Source organism: Abramis brama (assembly GCF_963993115.1).
Source record: "Abramis brama genome assembly, chromosome: 21".
In the NCBI taxonomy this organism is placed as follows: domain Eukaryota; kingdom Metazoa; phylum Chordata; class Actinopteri; order Cypriniformes; family Leuciscidae; genus Abramis; species Abramis brama.
In genome coordinates, this window is record NC_139983.1 from 17,070,065 (window position 1) to 17,094,217 (window position 24,153).

Below are 24,153 nucleotides of genomic sequence, written 5' to 3' on the forward strand. Positions count from 1 at the left end.
TAGAATTTAAAAGAACAGTTTTTTATTTTAATATTAATTTAAAATGTAATTTATTCCTGTGTTGCAAATCAGAATTCTCAGCACAATTACTCCAGTCTTCAGTGTCGCATGATCCTTCAGAAATCATTCTAATATGCTGTCACATTGTTTTGTTCAGTTTAGTCTTAGTTTCCATTCTCATAGACCATATTCACACCAGCGCCATCTTTGATTTTTAACGGGAATGAAAGCGAACGAGGCTGTGAGGGATAGACATACATCTCTTCAGGGGGTTGTACTGTTATTTAATGTGTTTTTGGATTGTTATACTTGCGAAACATTGCAAAAATATCTTTCCAAGACATTTCAGTCGACAAAAAACTCGACAACATGAGCTCTGGAAAATTATAAGTGATCTGGGAGCTTAATACTGCTTTTTACAGCAGATGTCATTGAGAAGATGGTAAGTATATTTGTCACAGCCTTGCTTTCATACCAATCATGGCACTGCTCTGAATAAGGTCTATTGTTTGTCTTGATTCTAGTCACCCATCAATTGTTATAGTTTTTATTTATTCTTACACCTGTTCCCTGTTATTTTGATTACCTACCCTCTGCATTTAACCCCTAGTCGTAGTTAATAGTTAGTTAACAGTGAGAATTGGACCCTTATCTAAAGTGTGACCAATGTTATTTGATCGTCTCTCTGCATCACGCATCTTTGTTGGAATCATCGCTATAGCTGACCTGTGACATATGCTGATTTGGAGCTCAAAAACATTTGTGCTGCCTAATATTTTTCAGGATTCTTTGATGAACAGAAAGTTCAAAAGAACAGCATTTATTTATTTATTTAAATAAATAAATAAATAAATAAATAAATAAATATATATTTACTGTCATTTGTGATCAATTTAATGCATCCTTGCAAGATAAAAGTAGTCATTTCTGTCAGTGTACTCCTAAAAATGGACAAAATTAACTTTTCACTAATATATATCTGGGAAAATAATAAAATACAGATGACTGATCCCACACTACAGGTGTTTCACACTGCCATGTTTCAAGGCTGAGCTCTTCAATTTGTCAAATTTCTCAAAAAATTTCAATACAGGAAAGAAACTGACAGTAAACAGAAAATATACCTGGAATGGTGCACAATGGAGATTATGCTGAATCACAGTGTTTACTTTCATTTCAGCAGAGAAGCTCTTTTGTTTCCTTTCATTTAGCGTGATCCTATTAAATATTCTTCAGTGTCAGGTCATCTGCTAGACTATTTACTGGAGAAATGAAACAATGATGGGTGGTTGGAAATTGCCTAGAGAAATTGGGACACACAGGCCATCCACTTCTATAGAAATGTCATTAAAATCCATTGTAAAGAATCAGTGGGCAGTCAATAATGTAAAAATACATTTATTCAGATTAAAGTGACTTTCAGTTCACAGTCAAATATAAAACTGGCTGTCAGCTATTAGCAGCAATGAAACATGCGCCCAAATGAGTATACTTCTAGGAATACAGTATTGTGAATATGAACCAAATTAAGAATATGTTGCCATCTTACAATAGTAATACACATTGCCAAGGCACAAATGGACACGTTCAGCAGATGAGGCTTCTACACAGATGAAGGTACCAACCTCTATTTGTGCCATATACATCTATTTGATCCTAAAACCATGCTCCTTATGACCTCTTAACATCTCAGAGTCACTATCAATTCAGGTGAGGTAAGCATCAATATAAACATACATTGTATAACTATACAACTATAAGCATATTTCAAATGATTAAATATTGATTTTCCTGTATGAAAGTGCAGCATATGACTTTTTGATTTTCTAAAAGTGAGCTGTTTGTTTACAAATGTGATAACCTTAATATATCTACAAGTTAGCATGCAGAGAATGATCTCTTACTTTTACAAAAGGAATTTGGTGACCCTGCTTAGTAAGAATAGATCAGTTTTGCAGATCGCTTTAAGAAAGAATTGTATTGGGTTGAAAGAAACTACTACTTAAGAGCTGATAAAATTTGATTCTAAATGTTTTCAGTAGAGATTTTGATTTAATTTACACCTATAATTAATAATACCTTGATTAACACTTAAGTAATTGTTTATTTATATAGCTCAAATGTAAAACACCACAATAATAAAAAAAGGCATAAGCACCACAATAACAGGAAAAGTTAAGGGAGAAAATGGTATAATTATACATCTTATACAATTGATATTTCATCATTAAACCTTCCTTCATTTCAGACATTGGTGCAGTTTGGAATCTGTCTGGTCCTTAGCCGCTCTCCAACCCCAAGGCCTCCTAAACACACGCACACACACACACAAAGCAGAAATTCACAGTAATTGCAACCAACAGGCAAGGGCAACTCTGTGATCAATGCTTTCCACCTCAGTGTCATGGGATCAGTCCTTGATTACTGTGAATCAAAAACACTCATAAGACAATCACATTCCCTGACAGCAGAGTAATAAGAGTAGAATGAATGAATTGGGGTCCATCCACTGACCTCACGCTTACAAACAACAGACAGCCACAAAACAAGCATGTCCCTCTCCATGCTCCCTGAGCACCAAATCGCATCTTTATAAACATTAAAGTGACAGAAAAGGACTTAAAAGTATATTTTTTAAAAACTGTATTTTCAGATGATATATTATAAATGAAATAAAAAGCCACTCAAGTGTACTTAAAGAGAGCACACTTTCATGACTGTTTCTGAACACACTTAAGTAAACTTTAAAAAAGTGCACTTTGTAATAATGTCAAGTACATCGTTTTAAACATTTATCATGCTTTAAAGAAGAACACTTATTTTGATGTGTTGACTAACATACTAATGCACATGTAAAGTATTTGATTATAATTTTAACTGTAGTGTCATTTGATATTACATTTAAAGTTAATATAATTTAAATGTACTACATTGCAAATTCGTCATTACAAATATGTAATTACAAATATGTTTAAATACATGACATTCAAGTTTCAATAGAAATTACATCAAAGTAAATTTTAGTTTACCATAAATGCTTGTCAGTACATTCGGTAGTACACTTTATCCGTATTTTTGAAATTACTTACTTTGGTGGGTCAAAAAGCACTCTTTAGCTTAACTAATTGCATTTAATATATTAAACAATAATACATTTTAATTTAATTGTAAATAAAATGCAATTAAGTGCCTGAAAATGTTACGTTCAGTTCACACAAAGTGAAATACTCTTTTTAGAAGTATGCTAGAGTGTACTTTTTTCCACAGAGTAGATAAATTCAACAACAACACAACAAAAAAACTAGAACAGGGCTGTCCAAACTCGGTCCTGGAGGGCCAGAGTTTGCCTCAACACACCTGCCTGGAAGTTTCTAGTATACCTAGCAAGACCTTTATTGGCTGGTTCAGGTGTGTTTAATTAGGGTTGGAGCTGAACTCCGCAGGACAGTGGCCCTCCAGTAGCAATATTAGACATAACCTAGAACATGCGTTGTGTATGTTTTGATCACTTCTCTCACCTGGGTTTTGAGCCTCCAGCTCTTTCTCCATCAGTTCTCTCGAAGGTGGCAGATGGCTGAAGCTGTTGTGTGTTCCAGTGTTCGTGGGAAACAGTGTGTGTGTGGTGTGTGCGCTGCATGACGTGAACGAAGTGGCTGTTGTACGTGTGCCGTTCTTCTCCTGTTCGACAGCACTGATCATCTCAGGCTCCTTCTCATGGGTATCCTCTGTCTCCACATGGATCCATGGGATTTTACTGAGCAGACAGAACCAAAAGTAGTGTTGTGGAAAAAAACTGGATGCACTTTTTTGTTGCTAATCCAAGTAGAGGAAACTGTTACTGATACCAATAAAGTAAGTGATGATCATTTGTCAGCATTGGCTGGTTTTTCCAGGGCATTTGAAAATAACAGTCCGCCATAATTAGCCTAGATTTGTTGAGCAGAATTGGAGGATTTGGGAGAGGTGAGGCTTACCGTTTGAATTTGTAGATGAAGAGAATGGCCAATCCCACCAGGCCCAGAGAAACCAGTAAAAGCATGGCAGAGCCACTGGGGAGAACACTGGAGTCCACCAGAGGTGCTGCAGGCAGACAGCATAACTTTAGTTAGTCTCAATGTCTCATCTCACAGTGTACTTGAAGTCTGTATATAATGCATATAAATAAATAAATAAATTCATAATGTACAATCTATGAAAAATGCATGTTATGTACTTCATATTTAATTGCATGTTCTTGCAAAAAAATTTATCATTTCAAATGATGGTTTCTTATAATTTGAATAGGTATTTTAGCATACAATGCTGTATGCTTATTTGACGGATAGTGTTCTAAGGCCTCAATACTTTCCCCAAAAAATGTTTGTATACAATCTAACAACTTTCAATATAATTTCCAAAATGTCCTCCTTCGTGTGACAATGCATATATTTATTTGTCTAGGAAAACTTGTCCGATTAACTATATGTAACTATGTAATTATTGATATTATAAAATGACTAATTACTTTGCTTAATGTTTCATACATTGGTTATATAGACTAATCATATTGAAACTGCTGTATCAAATACAATATAGCAAGTACTTGAATACATTTATTTCAAGAATTTTATATTTATATGTAATGCACATTTCATAATGTATTATGCCCATTAATGACAATCAAATCATTTAATCATTGCGTAAAAAAACAAAACATTTTATTTGAGATTTAACTGTTCTGACATTATTAAAATCTCAGGGATTTTCACAATAACTCTTGCTAGCAATGATTCTAAATCTTTCTTTTCTCAGAAATAATCTCTAAGAACAGAAATTAAAAAAAGACAATGTGTATATGTTACTGCTATAAAACTGTGAAAACCAAAAAAATCGGTTGACCACAAATCTCTTTACTGTCTCTCAGAGCGTGTCCATTTCAGTAATTCTAAAAACTGTCTCACTCGTTCACCACACACACACACACACACACACACACACACACACACACACACACACACACACACACTGCAGTCCATCCTTCAGCCCTTTGAGGGTTGACGCATGATGATTGTGACCTTTCGGCAGAATGCAGGAGGCAATCTGAACCTTTTCCTGTTCGGAGCAATGAAGACAAATGGCCATGTCTGAAAAGGGTAGAATTATATGTGGCAGAGAGACACTCTTTATGATCCTGTAATGTCATTTCCAACTCACTATATTGGTCATGCTCAGACAGGCTCCGCATTATCAATATTAATCTAAAGTCCAGGGTAGTGTATCTGTTCTCTAGAATTTCTAGCTCCAAGAGAAGTTTGAAGGATTTGACACAATGGAGCGTAAGCAAAGTAATCATGTAGTGTACCATATATAACCACAGAAGCGTAAAGTCACCTCACATAACCACAGGCAGCGCTATAATTTACCACAATGAGGCTGCAATTAAATGCAGAACACAATGCGGTAGACAGTTTAATGTAATTCATAATAAAAGACAACAAGCTCTATAACCACAGACAAAACCAGTGCAATGCATTTTGTGTTCCTCTGGAAGGGTCATCTGAGAACATGGGTTGTCCTATTAAATCCTTAAGAACAGAAACTTGTGTTCAGGTCTTACCCAGTGTGAGCTGAGATAAAGACACAGTGACCCGCGTGTCAGGCTTCAGATCAAACTGGATCAGGTTCTGATTTAAAGCGTTCATGAAGACCTCCAACATCTGAAACAAGAGGAAGATGATGGTGAGTGATGATGATGAATAGGAGGGCTAAAATAGTGAAGTGCTAATTGAAACCTGTTATTTTTCTAAATGATCTGTAATGAAAAGCCTTGTATTAATCGACCAGATCATTATATGAAATATTTAATACGCAATGTTACAACATTAAAGCAGTAAATGTGTGTAAATTATTACTAAATTGATTACTAAAATCACGGTCATTAATTGAACATACACTACCGTTCACAAGTCTGAGGTCGGCAAGTTTTTTAATGTTGTTGAAAGTCTCTTATGCTGACCAAGGCTGCAATATTATGAAATATTATTATAAATATTATTGAAATAACTGTTTTTTATTTTAATATATTTAAATTTTTTAATTGATTCCTGTGATGGCAAAGCTGAATTTTCAGCTTTTAATTTTCATTACTCCAGTCTTCAGTGTCACATAATCCTTCAGAAATCATTCTAATATGCTGACATCTTATCATTATCAATGTTAAAAACAGTTAGACTAATATTTTTGTGGAAATCAGGATTCTTTGATGAATTGAATGTTTAATAAACGACATTTATTTGAAATAGAAATCTTTTGTATAACATTATAAATGTCTTTACTGTCATAAATGTATTAATTTCTGTCTGATTTTTTTTTTACAGATCCCACACTTTTGAACAGCAGTCTATTTGTGTTGAGTTTATCAAAACAATATTTATAAAGGCTGCAAAAAGGCTTTATTTGTGAATATTAATCATTCGTAAGCCACTTAAAATGTCTTAAAATGATCATATAAAATTTTTCATTCGGAAAGCCGTACCCTGTAGGTCATCACCCTATATTAGCTGAAAATGCAATCAAAAAATAGTGCTTGTTTTAGCATAAATTTGAATTATTGTCAAGTATTAATTTGACAGGAGTTTTTATTTCCCTTTATGGTTGCTAGGCATTACAAATTCAGCCCATGACATTTTTGGTGCATGTATTTTTCAGCAGGTTTATTCGCTAGTAATAAAGCCTGTTTTTATTGCCACTATAATTTATTTAGCCATCAGAGAATCATAATAGGTTATTTTAACAGATTGTATCAATCATCAGACCTTGTCATTTGGGGAGATCATAGCAAATTTTATTTCAATATGGGTGTGTGTGTGTGTGTGTGTGTGTGGTTCTTACCTTATCAAGCTGCTCCTCTGTGTGTGATCTGAATGCCGACTGGTTCGTCTCAGGTAGGATGAAGAGCTCAGCGGCAGTTGGAGATCCAGGAAACACAGACACCAACAACTGGTCCTTAGGGAAGCCACAAACCTAGAAAACACACACACAAGCACACACAAACACATATATTTTTCATCCACTAATAAACATTAAATTTATCAGCATGCAACATTCATGACGGGATCTAATTCATGCATAAAAGCTAGTCAATCATTTCATGCCCGTTTGCACATTAATAATATCTCAGTTAATGTTTGCAAATCATAATAAGTCATTCTAGTGAATCTCGAGATGGTTGTAATATTTATGATATGATGTTGTGTAACCATACTGAAAGCACTGTTCAAGTTGAAAATGCAGAGGTATTGGGAGACCATTATATTTGTGCTTGAGCGACTCATTGTAATGGAGTTCTGCGGAGCAGTTCTTTGGCTCTGTTCTTTAATTGGCTGACTGGCTTTAGAGTCTCTCAGTTGCCGCATCAATATTCACTCTGAACTCCTGTGATTCACTCTTGCCAGTAGCACTACATTACCCTATCTCTCGCTCTCAGACTGAGGGGAAATCAGATGGATGCGTGAGAGCACGTAAAGCCTCTCAGCCAAACACAAACCTCGCCAGAGAGCCCAGAAAGAGCCATCAGGCTTAAAACCAGCAGCGTTTGAGAGAAAGGAAAGAGAATAGCTAAAGAGAGAGGAAGCGTGGTGAGCTATCAGCAGCCTTTCAAGAAATTTCATGAGTTCTTTTCAGTGACATGAACAGAGCACTCTAACAGGAACTGATGATGGACTTTAAGCTCAGTATACCTGAGAGAGCGTTGCCCTGACAACCCGCCCCACGTCCTGTCTCCACTCGGTAACCGACGGGTTGTGCTCTTCCAGGTTAGAAGAGAACGACAGCAGTAAAGAACGGAAGAAGTCTAGGAATGAGAAACAAGATTTATTCTTTTGCAGAGAAGCTCTGCCTAAAATTCCTCTGAATTCTGAGTATGTTTTCAATTCTCAGCGAAGCTAAAAATATCACATTCTGTATCTCAAAGAACACTGCAGTGTTCATGACTACAGGAGGTCTTCACCTTTGACAGTGATGATTTTCACATCCTGTAGGACTGTGCCTCCTGCCGACACCTGTACGGTGACAGAGTTAGGTCCCTCTCGTGTGAATGTGTGTGAAACACTTCCTTCCAGTGTGATCAGTGGCTAAAAACACACACATGTGAGATGTTCGGTTCAGATTTAGCTAGGCAGAGAAACAGGAAAGTAAATCACAACTCTGACTGATTTGTGAGTGGCAGAATCATTTATAGCAGAAACCAGTTGCAGCCCTACATGACCAAACTCCCGCTGTGTTTCATGGTTCAGTAGTCATGCTTTTGATCTCGGGGCTTTCCGTAGATATATTGGTCTTGGAAATCTTCATGCTTTTTCCTAGTATTTCTTAACATGCCACTCCGTTTGTGAAATGTATTTGTAATAATATGGAGGGCTTTGCTGATCTATTTTTGCTTGTTCTGGAACATCATGTTGGGCAGCAGCACTAAAATAGAATGACATTTATAAATGGCATTTTAACATTCACATTCATTCAAAACAACTTTAATGCTGCCTAGTTTTCCATGCTAATGAAAATAGTGAATACAAAAACATTGTACTTTTAGTCTTTAATGGGTTAAGTTAATGCATTTACTTCACTTAAATTATTCACAAGTATATTCTTTTTTTAATATCCCTAACACACTGGAGGCTCTGCTTTTTGCCTGGCTGCACTCGTTGGTGTATATTATTACTTTATTAAACATTAAATGCAACCACAAACAAAAACAACTGGCTTATAAAACAAATCTGGACTGCAAAACTGGGCAACATTTTTGATGCTTTTCAATGGAACTGTGTTCTGTTTGCATCACTCTCACTCATCACACAAATAATCCTGATAATCAAATAAAACGATGCATAACCATTAAAAGCTGCACTACCACTTTTTGTGCTTCATATTAGAAATGATAAGTAGACCTGAACTGAATGATCTCATAGTGTGATTAGAAACATAATTTAGTGATGTTTGAAAGCATATTTAAATAGTGATTCATATGTCAATAATAAATCTACCCTAATTCTGCATGAGACAAGAAACCAGTATGTGATAATCTTGAGAACATTAAGCAATAATTAAAACAGAGGCAAAAACTAAATGCCAGAAATATTGACAATATATTCTACTGTACAAAAGTTTGGAGTCTGTAAGATGTTTTCATGTTTTTGTAAGAAGTCTCTTATGCTCACCACAGCTGCATTTATTTGATCAATACAGTGAAACAGTAATATTGTGAAATATTATTACATTTAAAATAATTGATTTCTTTTTCAATATATTTTCAATTGTAATTTATTTCTGTGATCACAAAGCTGAATTCTTTAGTAGACATTACTCCAGTCTTCAGTGTCACACGATCCTTCAGAAATCATTCTAGTATGCTGATTATGTGCTCAAAAACATTTCTTCTTATTATTATTATCAGTTGAAAATGCTTGTGAAGCTTGATTCAGTGTGGAAACCGCAATAGTTTTTTCCCCCCAGGACTCTTTAATGAACAAAGCTGGAAAGAACAGCATTTATTTTAAATAGAAATATGTTGTAACATAAAAATTAAATTTGTCCTTGCTGACTAAAAGTATCAATTGCTTAAAATTTTTTTAAAAAAGAATCTAAATCATAGACTCCAAACTTTGGAATGGTAGATTAAATGCCCAATAAAACGTTGCCTTATGACAAGAGATCTTAAAATTGTATCTGGGCTTTTTAACTGGGAGCATTTTCCCCTTGTGTTTTCTCAACTATGCCTGTCATTCAACAAAAAATATTTTGACAGAGTTAGAATTTAGTTATTCTGTTTCTTTTGGTAGCAGGTGTTCTGCAAAGGGGAAAAACAGTTGTACCTCCCCCACTTAAACGTGGCTTTGCTTTTTACTTATTTGACCTCAATCCGAATCCATCCTAAAACAGATTTACCTCTCTGACCCTGGCAAGCACAATATCTTTTGCAGAGCCTTTGCTTTGTTAGAGGTCAAAAGTAATACTGGAATAGCTGCCTAACTGATCTGGGCCTCTGAGCCACATGTATACAAATACTCAGCGTTTGAACCTCTGTGCTGTTATTGAACCACCAGTAGAAAGTAGTGGTCTTGGGCTGACTGGGCCACAGCACTGCTGTCAGGTTGGCCTCTCTTCCTCTGATGACGACCACCGGCGTCGAAAGAAAGATACGCTCCACGGGACCTAACACGAAACATCGGACGTGATATCTCATCAGACACAATATGAAGTCAATAACGATCACATTTAGCACCGTACACAACAGCAATTTCTGCTTCTACACATCCTTCATTGAGAGCTGGTTCAGAAATAGATTGTCTAGATGTGCAGTGAGTGGCATAGAGGTAATTTAGTGTGACAGCACTCACTGTGACAGATAGTGTTTTTTTCTTTACAGTGATGGCAGTGGCTTCTTAAAGAAAATTCAAATTCTTAGAAATATATGAGTGTGGTCATGTACATACTAGTGATGTGCAGATAGACAGAGCTGCTGTCAGACCCCTGACTGTTCTGAGCATGTGCGGTGACCCTGAATATCCCAGCGACCCTGTACGTGTGTGTGATGCTGTCACCAAGGCGACTTATATTGGAGTATGACACTGAGATGCCATCTCCAAAATCCACATGGAGACTTGTAGACAACGAGTCACCCTACAAAAAAACAAAAACAAGAAAAAAGCAGATATATTCTATGTTTTCGAGAGACATTGAGGCTAATTTAGTAGTGCACAAACTGTGGCACTATGACATGAGTTGATTGGCACATAAAAAAAAAAATAGATCTAAAAAAAAAAAAATAAAAAAAAAATAAATAATAATAATAATAATAACTGACACTAACACTGAATTAACCAGCTCATTACAATGAAATAAACCAGGTTCACTGTTAACATTTATTTTATGGTAAATTAATAATGTAAGTCACAGTTACAGTAGTCAAGTAAAAAACTTATCACAATACACATGGTTTCAAAGCAGTTATGTTTATGTTCTGTCTATAATGCATTAGTGCTTTACCATAAATAAAGTTTTACACTACCGTTCATGTTTAGATTGACGTAAGATTTTGTAATGTTTTTGAAAGAATTCTCTTATGCTCACTAAGGCTGCATTTATTTGATTCAAAATACAGAATGAATTTTCGGCATCATAACTCCAGACTTCAATGTCACATGATTCTTCAGAAAACATTACAATATGTTAATTTGCTGCTCAAGAACATTTCTAATTATTATCAATGTTGTGCTGCTCAATATTTTTCTGGAAACCGTAATGCATTTTTTCAGGATTCTTTGATGAGCACAAAGTTCAGCATTTAAGTGAAGTAGAAATCTTTTGTAACATTATAAATGTCTTTACAATCGCTTTTGGTACATTTAATTCATCCTTGCTAATTAAAAGTATTATTTTCTTTAAAAACAAAATGAGTTAATAGTTCATTTAATTGAAAAAATAACAAAACAGCAGTCTAGCAAACTGTGGATTGGTGGCTCAAGACAAGATTGATGAATGAGACTCCTTTATGAGATTTAGGGTTTTGGTTTTACTCTTGAAGTGGTCTCTCACGTAAAAATGTTTGAGAACCATTAATGTAAAGCACAACACCTTACTAAATGAATTACTTTGTGTGTGTCTGTGTGTGCAGCTGCTAACTCACATTTTGCAAAGCTACTCTGAAGGTGATGTTTGATCCCAGTACAGCAGTGAGCTGAGAGTTGATGGTGCTCAGCTGTAGGCCACTTGGTGCTATGGGTTTACACTGTTGCATTCTAGGACTCAGTGTATCCTTCAGACCTTCTCTACAGTTATTCAACAGCACTCTCCTGTACCTGCACCGCCATGCACAAATACTTTAGAAAACATCTCTGTTACCAGCAGAAACACAAAAAGGGACATGTAGTTGATACACAAACAAAAAAAGTTTTACTCAGTCTTATGCAGGCTATATATGGTAATCTAGGGCAGGACTGCTATTACTTCATAAGCTAAACAGAAGATGTCACAAAGAGATTCATACTGCATCTATGAATCATGTTGCAATGTGTGTGTGTGCCTGTGTATCTCTGTGTATCTGTGTGTGTGTGTGTGTTACCCTGTGCTGTTGCGGAAATGCTGTCCATGGCTGCAGGTGTGTGCTGGTAAATTGACATCATACCAGAATGCAGGTGCACATTTTCCACTGGCCTGTCTCTCAAACCCATAGTCACTGCAAGGAAATCATAAAAACACATCAATTATTCAGTTTGGTTAAGCTCCTCTCTATAAGGCCACAGCAGTCTATAGAGAGAAGTGGCTTGAATATATACTATACAGAATGTACTTTACATACACTGCAAAATAAAGGTTTTTCAAGGTCTCTCTCATGCACCATAGGATTCACTAAAAATTTTCACTGTATTATTCGTGTTGTCTATATGAAAGCTTAAAAAAAAATAACCTTGCCACACAGCTGATTTATCTGTTTATACCGCAGCAGTTCAAATCACTAAATTGCACTCGGAACAGTGTAATTTTTAGTATGAATTATATACTATTGTAGTATTTAATCATATTTTGAATTAGCTTTTATTTTTTTATATTTTTGATTTTGCCATTTGTATTCATTATTTAATATTTCTATTTTGGCTTTATTTTTAATTTTAGTATTTTTTGTAATTCAACATAAACTTCAACTTTTATTTAAGTTTTTCATCTAATAGTTATACTTTATTTTATTTCAGCTATATTTCAATTCGAAAACTATTTTCAAAAGTTTTAGATACCAATAACAACACTGACTTGGAATCAGACTGTCAACCCTATTTTGGTATTTAATGGAAGTTATTATAGTAAATGTAGTGTAGAATATGGGAATAGAACGCCTAAATTCAATCGGTTCATCATATAAAGTGATCGTGTCTCTTCAGAAAAATGGCTTAATTAATATGGATTAGTTTTACGATCTCTTTATGAACTTTTTGAAGCGTCAAATTTGTAGTTGCTTAGCTGTCAATGGAGGGACAGGAATCGCTCAGATTTCATCAAAAAAGTTTGTGATCCGAACATGAATGAAAGTCTTAGACTTGAGTTGCGGGTTTACAGCATTTAAACTGCTGCAGCGGATCAGGGCTAAACTCAGTAACACCAGCTCCTTCAGGCTAATCAGATCACTGCCACATTTATCATCCATTTAAATATTCATTACTTATTCATTTGGAGATAATTAATCATTTGACATTATGCTAATTTTGCGCGCCTCTCATTCGTATGTGTAATTTGCCTAAGAGCAGACGACTCTAATGGAGCCTGTGTGCGGTACAAGAGAGATTTATGTCGTCGTTATGATCAGCACAGGAGTGTCTCTCCATGTGCATCGTGGTGGGCTTGTAAAGACATATCCATCAGTATTGCGATATGATTATGAAAGACCGATGTAAAACCAGGCTTTTACCTTGCCGCCTCAAGAGCAAACTAATTTAATGTAGCGACTGCAACATTATCATAAGCTGCACTGAGCAGACGTTTGACGAAGGACAGATGAAGAGAAAAACCTTGTTTTTTTACATTCAAATACCACTTAATTAATCTGTATAATTAGTTGGATCCCTGCAGCTTTTGTTCTCTGCATGCAACACTGAGTCCTTTGATCCGCAAGAGTTACTGTCACTCATTTCCTCCATTGGAAAAGCAGCTGCTCTGCATTTCCGCGTGTGTGCACGTATGCATGCCTGTGACTCACCACTCAAAGTCATAGAGGGTGCAGATGCAGGGCTCAGCTGAAACGACTCGAGAATACTCCCGACCCAGAGTGCAGCGTGTGCCAGGCTTCCTCTTCATATACACCTGTCTCTCTCCCATCACACACACCTCGCCCTTAAATGCACATAAATATGGTACTTATTCACATGATTTCCTCCAAAATAGGCTCGCAGTTTTCCAGTTACATTAGATGTTACACTCCTTCTGCTTAGCTAAGGATGGCTACAATAGTTTGTATGAATTTTAAAAAGTGCATTGTGCTTTCCAGAAAACAGATTTGACATGCAATTTAGGCTGACTCTGTAAAAACACAAGTGAGAGTCAAAGCTGATGGACAACATGTCACCAACATTATGGTGGTGGCTAGATCTGTTGCAAATCCATTACGACCATTAATTTCCATTCTGCTTGGGCATGAAACCCCAGATATGAAAATAGTCTCACGTGCCACCCTAATTACTAGCAAATTCAATGCCAAAAGAAACTAATGTTGAATGTTGAGAGACCGAACAGCAAGGCTTGCTGATAAATGTGAGGTGACAACCTTGTTATGGAGGTGCCATGTCTGAAAGTCTCCGTCTGTGCATTTCCGCCCAAACAGGGAGCTGTAGTCAATCTTTATCAGCTGCCAGTCGGAGTGGTAACTAAAGTGCCCGAAGAATCTACGAGGACAGAGGTGCTTAAGTACAACAGGATCTGTTTACTTTTACATTCTTTACAGTTGCTAAGGGACCAAAAGGACACATTTTGCTATGGCAAATCTGTAAAGGACTAATAGGAAGTGTCAGTAAAACTACATTGCTGTCAGTACAAGTAAGTGTGCAGGATCCTAGTCCAGACCTGCAAAAGAAAAGATTTAATCTGATAATAATTATCCCAATCAAGTGAGGGTTCATTACTGACACCTCCTGGACTATTTAGATAAGTTTGTCTGAGAAGATGAGGTAAAATGATTCTTACGTAATGATGCGATTCTCAGTCTCTGGAGTCATCAAAACCCCGTCAACAAATAGGGGTGTAGATGAAAAGCTGAGTTTGTCCCACTGCCGGCCTTCATCCAAACTAATCCTAGACACACATACACAGATATTTTCTCATTTCACTGACAAAGCACATTAGGTTCATATTCTGATTAATATAATGTACAGTGCACATTTGACAAAGACATAAAAATAGAAGATGCATTTGTTCAGCCATCTGAGAATATTTAGCAGATCCACAAAAACAAGTAATTGCGGAGTCACTTGAGTCACTGCATTAACATTTAATGTGGGCTGCATCTGCATAATTACATTAAAATCAAATCTAATATATGCTCATTGAAAAATATCAAGACAAAATTATTCACCATACCCCACTTGTGTTTACATTACACTCTAATCATTATTAGTCATGTATAATGTATATTATGTCTCATTACACATTCAGTCCATTTTGCATTTCATTGTTCTGTTGCATCTCCTTATTCTGCGTTCCTTCTGTCCTTTGCATTACATTTATTATTTTGCTCTGTGTAAGTGCCTCTTCAGTGTGTTTTGTTTTCAGATCTTGTTCTTTCTATGAATATATTGTACTTTAAAGTCCCTGATTGTGTCAATGACATTTATTCTAGTGTGTTTAGAACCCTCCTGTTTGTCCTATTATCTGAGCGTTGAATGTTTAAACATTACACATTAGTTATGCGCTAGTTGTGTTCTTGGAGATCTTTGTTTAGATCAAGTTAATTTAGGAGTAATTTGGTTATATACTTTCAATAACAAACTGCAACTACCTGGCATTGCCGAGTCTGCAGAAAGTGCATTTTTGCATTCATGCTTTTAATAGTTAACAACATCTAGTGTTTATACACTCCATCATTCAAAAGTTTGGAGTCAGATTTATTTTAATGAAAATAATATGCTTATTCAGCAAGGACACATCAAATTGATCAAAAGTCTGTCACTTTTGATCAATTTGATGTGTCCTTGCTGAATAAACGTATTATTTAAGACATTATGTAAGATATTATACGTAAGACATTTATATGTGAAGATTTCAATTTCAAATAAATTCTGTTCATTTTAACTTTATATTCATCAAAGAATTCTGGAAATTTGTATCACAGTTTCCACACAAATATTAAGCTACACAAATGTTTTCAACATTGATAATAATAAGAAATGTTTCTTGAGCAGCCCGGGTGAGCATAAGAGACTTCTTTCAGAACTGTTGAACGATGTGCAAATCTTCACTTCACAATGCTTTTAAAAGCTAACTGTTCTCTGTATTTTATTGTTCAACAGAAGTAACAGTCTCTTCATTTTGGCATCTTGTAATGTAGAAAGATTTTCTGGTGTGGTGTTTCTGTTGCTGTAGATATGGGTCAAAGTCACCCAAGTTGATGGCTGAACACCCGCACACACATCAGACTACTGTTCTAACATCAGCATCCCACAGGAGGATACAAATTATCTTCCGCAGCCTAATTGATCCTGACAACGTTTCAGAGCTTAGTACATCAAAGCCACGCGTGTGTGACGTGGCAGGAATAACATGTGAACGGAAGCCCACCGAATCCCACCTCTACTTCAAACCATAACCCTCCACAACATGAGCATAAAAGCCTTGGCAAACACAACCACCTGCACTACAAAGCCATGACAGGCACTTTACGCTGAAAGGATTCCAAATGTTTGATATGATAAGACCTATTGCCTGCTGTTTATATCTACCAGTCCCCGTATAAAAGCTGACGTTTAAGCATGAGGGAACTTCAAAAACTTAGTCTGAATAAAAAATATCCAAAAAGATAGAGATGAACTGCAATGAACTCAAAAATGTTTTGTATAACATACATATCATTTGTGAAGGCAGTGCTTTTATTAATCTGTGTGTTTGTATGCATTTTATCTTACCATAAATGGCGTGTAGGTACAGCAGATTGTGTAACAGCTAATAAAGCCCCTCCGTGGTCCAAAAACCAGACACTGTGCTCCTCTTCAAAGATCTAAAGACAGTGTTTACAGAGTCAAAAACCTGCAAGGTAATTCAGCATCCTGTCTCTTTGTGTTTCAGTTCATTTGAGTGGTGATCAGAGACCAGATGCTTTTATCTTAAGACTACAATATAGTCAACAACTCTGAGCAGGTGAGCGGTTTACCTGTCTCCATGTGTTGCCGGCATCAGAGGAGATGAACATTCCTGTATTAGAGAAGGAAAGCTCGGGTCCAATGTTACCTGAGAGGAAAAATACTGCTGTAACTCTGACAGATGTATTATTATTAACCATACATATGCTGGAGGAGGAGATTTTATTCTATTTCACATAATAGAATATAATGGGATTCCAACAGGTTTAAAAAAAAACTGAAAAAGAGGTCTGTGATATTCAGTGTATTTGGGTAATTATGCAAACGCAAACAAGAACATAAACAAAGCTCTATACTGCACTACAAAGGCAAAACTGTTGAATTTTAATCTCACATTTGATCAGAAACTGAGCATAACTGATCCAAATCTGTCAGTCACAAGACAGTTCATAGTCTAAGACAGAGGTTTTTTAATTCCTTGACGCCAAATACCCCCCCATATGACGTTGCCCACATTATATTGTGTGACACTGTAAAGACAAAAAATCTATTGTTTCCAAAATTAAATAATTTAGCTTCTATATTGTCACTGTACTCAAGCAAATTTATGTATTTTTGTTTACAGCATTTCTGAGATAAACAATTTTTGTGAAACATTCTATATTTCATTAGTTTCTTAACCCCTTAAGTGTCACTGAATGAATTAAGAAAGTGAAACAGAAAAAAAAATTATAGAAGTTATATTATAGAGTTTATGAAAATGTACAATGTAAAAAATTGAATTATTCATATTTTATATAAAATATATATTTTCAAAACATGTTGGACTCTAAAACTGCAAAAAAAAATCAGGTACTATACGGTTATCCGGACCACACCTGACCACACCTGACCACGATTCGGTCTTGGTTGGTCGTAACCCCAGTGACGGGTAGGTTTAGGGGCGGGGTTGGGGTAGGTCATCACATGTGGTCCGGATAACCGTATAGTACCAAAAATCAAAGCCAAAAATCTGAACAAGTTGTGTTTAAAAGATTAGGTTGATATCTCAAAAAATGAGCTTTCAGTAAGATTTTGTTTGGGCGCAGTACCAAACTTTTTCACTAGGTGACAAACAGACTCCATTACTGCCCATATAAGGGCACCTCCATACAATTTATGAAGTAGACATCCTATTCTGAAGTAGTATTGGAAGTTTGGCAGATTTTGATATGAATTCAACCTCTAAGAAACATAAAAATAACACGTTATGTGCATTATAGCTCGCTGCCACATCACAAATGGTGAATCTATTATTTTTTTCTTTATACTTAAAACATTTTCAGACCTTTTTTTCTAAAAAAAATGTAATGGATGCTATCTTTTGAACTCTTGGCATGAAAACAAACTGAGGTTTCTACCATTCTTTCATGATTTTTCATGTTCATCGCTATTTCAAAATAAAGGTCTGAACATGCCTTAGGATTAGTTAAGGTTTAGTATAGGATATTACTGTTTTAAATATGTAATGGCTGTGGGCCCACTGGTGGGCCGGTGACCCTTAAGTACCTCAACACATTTTTAAATCTCTTTTTCGCCAAATATTTTGTGCCCCCTTTGCCGTCCCCATGGGGGTCCTTGGACACCAGCTTGAAAACCCCAGGCCAACGAGACCTGATTTAAGTAATTTAGGTTAGCTCAATTGTGTAGTTACATTTTACCTTTGCACAGCAGTATAATATTAAATCAATAATCTAGGATGTCCTGGAGAATTCCTCATGCACATTGTCTGGTGGGGTTAATGCCAGTTGGGTATGAGTGCCCTGAAAGACCACAATCATCATGACGCCTGATGCAAAACATTTGGTAAAGCTGCTGGCATTGACACACAAAAAAAAATCCCATATTTATAAACTCTGAGCATGGGAAAGTGATTGCGGAACAGCTGTCGGACATGACAGGCAATTATGAATGTGGAAGACACCGGTCATATTTTCTGCGTGATCTGCATGGCTAACTTTTTGAGCGTGCATCTATCTATACTCATGCAGGAAGCTATTTAGGCCTGAGTTTTGAAGATAACTTTATAATGAATCTGACAAGCAAAAGAACAGCGTGAAATGAGTTTTTGTTCCAATCATGCCAAACTCTGCAGCTGCAAAACAGAAAGATGTAACAACTTGAAATCTACGATGTGGCCACTTAAACTACATCTGCATTTAAAAGCACGCACATTTATATGCCTTCTTCAATCGAATTTATCAGAAACACTTGGGAGACCGTACTCAAGATGCCACAAGTATAAAAAAAACAATAGAGGAAGTGGCACAGTTACACACACACCTGTGGCCACTATAATCCCTGGAGCGGAGTGTTTGGTGGAGATAGTGTCAGGTGTGTAGGGGTTTTCAGACATCTGCAGGTGAAGGTGCAGTGAGCACGACGGCTGAAAATTAGAACATTACACAGTATTAAATTATTTCAATACATTTACATTTATCTACATAATCTCCCCTGCATCAACCGACTGTAGCATCAGCTTTCAAAAGCCGTGCAAATTAATCCGTTTCGGATCTCCTTCTGTCCATATTTTTAGTATCCCTTACAATTAGTGTGACCCAGTTCTTGCGGAAACTAACAAAATCAAATATTTGATATTAGAGCTTCAAAAAATCATAATGTAATTACGCCAATTAGAATTCAGCATCAATACAGTGTCAAAAATGCAGTAAAACAAATGCAATCAACCCCCTAGTGATTCAAAACTATTTGCATATGCAAGTAAGCAGCAAACTATTGTTCTCACAAGTTGGCTGTGTGTACAAGCTTCTGAATTCTTGTTCTGAATTCTTCTTGGTTGTTTAAAGTTGGTAATAAGTCCCAAAATACCCAAAGCGCAAGGACTGGGGGAAAAAAATGTTTCATCTTGTGTTTCTAAAGAATGACAACACATGTGCAAACACAGAACCCACTGTCTTTTGGTGCAGCAGAAAAAAAGAGTAATTAAGATTTTCTGAGATCTCCGCTGATAAATTAACTCCAGTTGTTCAATGTATGTCTTAATTGAAATCACCAATCTTCCAGAACAGTGTAAAACATCAGTGAAAGTCATTACAAAGATACAGAGGAGGTAGTGTGTCTTAATCAAACCATCAGAAAGCACTGAATTCAGAGCTATTGTTTGGTAGCTGGTGGTCACCCTCATCTCACTGTGAGACTAAAAGAGTTCCTCTTTACAGGGCTCCACTGTAAAAATGCATCAAACATGAAACGTGCATCAACACTGTAATGTCTTGTTTTCGTCTGTCCACAGTCAAGTAGGTGTGTCTTAGTATAATGCAATGTATATAGTGGGTGTATCTTCTTTTAATAAAAGTGGGAGTGTCTGTGGTTGCAGTGGTTGTGACACTGTACCAGGATCAACATTATTAATGTCTGTTTTATGTTAAATAGTATTTCACCTACTTTTATTTTGGTGATTTATGCCTTTTTTTTTGGCAACGTCTTCATGGAAACGTATACCTGCATAAATTTAGTCCAGCAGTTCTCACCAGGTTGCAGTTGATGTCATGTCCTGTAGTGTCTTTAGCCGGAGGCTGTAGTAATCTCCATGTCTGGCCTTTGCTGTAGGTAATATATGTTTTCATCTGCATGTCTTCTTTTTTATTGGCTATGATCAGCCCACTAACACCTGCCACCTATAGGAAAGGAAAAATAATCAGAACTACTTAGATTTCATTTCCATTTTCCGTGTTCAATATAATATTAATAAAATATAATAAAATATATATAATAATAATAATAATTATTATTATTATTATTATTTACATTTACATATATTAGTTGGTGTTCTTTGGCTAGAAGCCAAAAGAGGAGAGCGAAAGGATTTCAGGTTCTACATTATTACAGATAACCCTCCTTTCTCTTTGCATTTTTGCTTACACTACAGTTTCTGGGTGTTTTCAGTTGCTCTCATTATCAGATTTTCTTCTTTCTTTGTATTTATAGTGTTTAATGTCGTAACTTCAAACATTGTTGTTTTGTGCTGCATTACACAGTTCCCTGTTCTACTTCAGAAAAATTCCTGGAGAAAGCCATGCTAATTACAAAAGTTTTTCTAATTGCATACAATGGCCTGGTTTCATAGACAGGGCATAGATTAACCCAGGATTAGGCCTTAGTTCAATTAGGACATTTACGTAGCTTTTATAAACATGCCATAGAAAAAAACATTACTGGTGTGCATCTAGAGACAAAACAATGACACTGGTATTGAACTGAAGTTGTTAAAACAGCTCAAACATGCATTTTAATCTGGGACTAGGTTTAAACCTTGTCTGTGAAACTGGGGGAATATGTATTTGTGAACATTCAAGATGGTAAATTTCTTAACTTAATTAGCAAGCACCATCAGGCAATACTACATATTCACAGACCTTGTAGACATCCACAATTAGGTTTCCTGCGAGACCTCGGGAGGTACGGAGGTTTGGGAGCGAGCGGGTGAAGTAGACTCCAGGTGTGTCAGAGATGTACAGACTGTAGGTGTCATTTTCGTTCCATTCCTGAACTGCTGCCAACACTTGCCCCTCATCTGTACTGACAATATGCATGTCCTGCATGGAGAACAGCTGTTAGAGCCACATACATTTCATCTGACAACTTTTTGTGACAGCTAGTGCTGTGTCATATGTCTTACTTTGGGTAGACAGTATTTAGGAAGCTGTATGGTCCTAAAGGGCCCTCGCTGATAGGACACAAAGTATGTAGTTCTTCCTGCTGTGGTTAGCTGATACACACAAACAAGTCACAGACAGCATTTACAAGGACTTACAACAGAGATCAGCATTTTACACCAGTCAGAACTCATGCTTGCTTGTCTATCATAGAAGTGACTTTCCATTGCTCATGATCCTGTCAGTGCCATTTGCTGTGAGCAACATGTCACAGAAACAGTGGTTTTCTGCTTATAAATGCTAGAGGGTGAAACTCTTACAATTGAAAAAATTATGACAAACGTATTGTAAAGTATAAGTAAAATAATTAATATATATAATAATATATATTTTTATTTTACAGTGTAGTTTACAAAATTATAATTGTAATATATTTTTGTTGTAGAAATATAATAATTGTATTATTATTATTATTATTATTATTATTATGCCCTTAAATTCCCCTTAATTTTGTAGCAATGTTTTCCTGTAGTATCGAAAATGTAACATCGATATTCTTCAAGCTGTTGTATCAAAGTTAGAAATACCAGTATTGTGACATACAGTCCTGACTGAACAATTGTTTTGGACAAACTTTTAAAGTGCATTTACTGAATGTTGGTGGACTCACACAGACGCACGTGTTTTATAGACTCTTATCAAGTAGATTGTTCTTTTAGGTTGTAAACATTGCATTAGGGTCTAATGCTTCGATTGATCCAGTGTCAATAGAGCTTAGATGTTTGTGTGTGTGTGTGTGTGTGTGTGTGTGTGTGTGTGTGTGTGTGTGTGTGTGTGTGTGTGTGTGTGTGTGTGTGTGTGTGTGTGCGTGCGTGCGTGTGTGTCCACTTTTACAGGGTGAGGATGGTGCTACACTGTGTTTTTCCTGCGAGAGGTGTGGGGTGTCGGCCAGTCTCTTGTTCCTGTGCTTTTCGAATCAATATCCTCATTATTCTCTGTCAACTGAAATCCAACAGCTTCAAGCAACAAAAGTCAAAAGAAAGTCACTTGTATTGACAGAGGAGAGTCCAGGTTTGGGATTCTCACTCAAAAACCTGTCCTGTCCTCCCCTGGACCGATGTTAAAGATGGAGAGGCTGGTTTTAGTGGTTATCACTCACTTACACGTCACTGACAGAGATAAAAGGAGAGCTATAAAAAGAGTCACACAGAGATGACACACACACACACTTTTGGTATCTCCCACACCAGTCTAAATCACATACACTTACGCACTTTATGAAACGCACACACTTCTGTACCTGTAAGAAGATGTATTGGTCCTGCACTACGAGGGAGTTGGTGTCAATTCGGCCAGTGAATGGATACTGCCTACTCTCCTCTGAACACTTTTGTGCTCGGCAGGTAATATACTGCATTTCTGTGAGACACACACAGATTTATCAACACAGGATACGCTTGTGCACAAGAACGCCTTGATCTACACCAAATAAAAAACAGATGATCAATATCTCTCACTCTCGCTGGCACACACACACCCACACAACAAACACAATCTAGAACCTACACACAAACTTCCCACACATCTCTATGTCTAGCCAAATTAATCAGTGCTCTCCATTATCAGTCTCTCTACTAGCGATCCATCCTCACTCAGAAGGGAGAAAAAGAGGGTGTGGGAGTAAAACTACAGAGAAACAAAGGAGAGAGCAAAGAGAGTAGGAAAAAAAGAGGCCCATACAGAAACAACAGATTAGGATTATTACCTCTTTTTCTGATTCAGGTATCACTGAACAAAAACCCTCAACATTGGGTGTTAATCACTTACAGGTCACACTTTATATTAGGTGTCTTTAACTTCTATGTACTTACATCAAAAAATAAATACAGTGTACTTAGTGTTCATGTAGTTTTGGTTTGTTTCTTATGTAAAGCTTTGCACAAATTATTTGGACTACTTTTAAGGTGCTTTTGGGGGCTTGACAGTGCCTGTTTACAGTCTGCTTTCACTGGTTAGACAAGATTTTGTGAGTATATTCTGGAACATTTCTTATTTCATGTTTCATGGAAGAAAGAAAGTAAATAATTACAGAATTTGAATTTTTGTTGAACCATTCATTTAACTGTCAGTAGCATGACTGTGACATAACAATGACAACATCTCAAATGTGTAAAGTTTCATTTAAACCAGGGGTGCAAAACTCACAGCCCTTGAGAGTTTAGCTTCAGTCCTAATTAAATATACCTGATCAAGCTCATCAAATCCTTCAGGCTTATTTGAAAACGTCTCAGGTTACGACTGTAACCTATGTTCCCTGAGAACAGGGAACGAGACACTGCGTCGAATGACGCTTTGGGGAACGCCTCAGGCGTGACAGGTGTCAAATCACTATCAAATCACGGCAATCACATTGACCGGCGACAGCCTGTGAATCATTAACGTGAATGATTAACGTGTGACCTGCAAGTATAAAAGGGCGCCTTGCAAACATGACAATCACCTTATCGTCTGAAGGGACTGTTTGATAGGCAGGCCCCGAGGCATGGCAAGGAGACGCAGTGTCTCGTTCCCTGTTCTCAGGGAACATAGGTTACAGTCGTAACCTGAGACGTTCCCTTTCGAAGGGAACTCGCACTGCATCGAATGACGCTTTGGGGAACAATATACCCACGCCGCCATGCTAAGGG

At 36.6% G+C, this 24,153-nt stretch overlaps 1 protein-coding gene across 1 annotated transcript in view; it reads right to left on the reverse strand.

The window, feature by feature from the left end:
- Window positions 1-1,382: 1,382 nt before the first annotated feature.
- The window catches only part of sorcs3b (sortilin related VPS10 domain containing receptor 3b), a 58,399-nt gene continuing 35,628 nt past the window's right edge, over window positions 1,383-24,153 (reverse strand). Inside the window, exons 7-27 of the mRNA XM_084096887.1 lie at window positions 22,767-22,885; window positions 21,490-21,579; window positions 21,227-21,406; window positions 20,342-20,488; window positions 19,134-19,236; window positions 16,883-16,959; window positions 16,638-16,729; window positions 14,704-14,811; window positions 14,288-14,405; window positions 13,724-13,857; window positions 12,098-12,211; window positions 11,663-11,834; window positions 10,470-10,656; window positions 10,055-10,188; window positions 7,988-8,111; window positions 7,719-7,831; window positions 6,871-7,002; window positions 5,597-5,696; window positions 3,975-4,080; window positions 3,519-3,754; window positions 1,383-2,306 (exon numbers count right to left, since the gene is read on the reverse strand). Coding sequence (XP_083953013.1) covers window positions 2,245-2,306; window positions 3,519-3,754; window positions 3,975-4,080; window positions 5,597-5,696; window positions 6,871-7,002; window positions 7,719-7,831; window positions 7,988-8,111; window positions 10,055-10,188; window positions 10,470-10,656; window positions 11,663-11,834; window positions 12,098-12,211; window positions 13,724-13,857; window positions 14,288-14,405; window positions 14,704-14,811; window positions 16,638-16,729; window positions 16,883-16,959; window positions 19,134-19,236; window positions 20,342-20,488; window positions 21,227-21,406; window positions 21,490-21,579; window positions 22,767-22,885 — 2,648 coding nt within the window. The 3' untranslated portion in view covers window positions 1,383-2,244. The remainder of the gene's footprint in view (window positions 2,307-3,518; window positions 3,755-3,974; window positions 4,081-5,596; window positions 5,697-6,870; window positions 7,003-7,718; window positions 7,832-7,987; window positions 8,112-10,054; window positions 10,189-10,469; window positions 10,657-11,662; window positions 11,835-12,097; window positions 12,212-13,723; window positions 13,858-14,287; window positions 14,406-14,703; window positions 14,812-16,637; window positions 16,730-16,882; window positions 16,960-19,133; window positions 19,237-20,341; window positions 20,489-21,226; window positions 21,407-21,489; window positions 21,580-22,766; window positions 22,886-24,153) is intronic.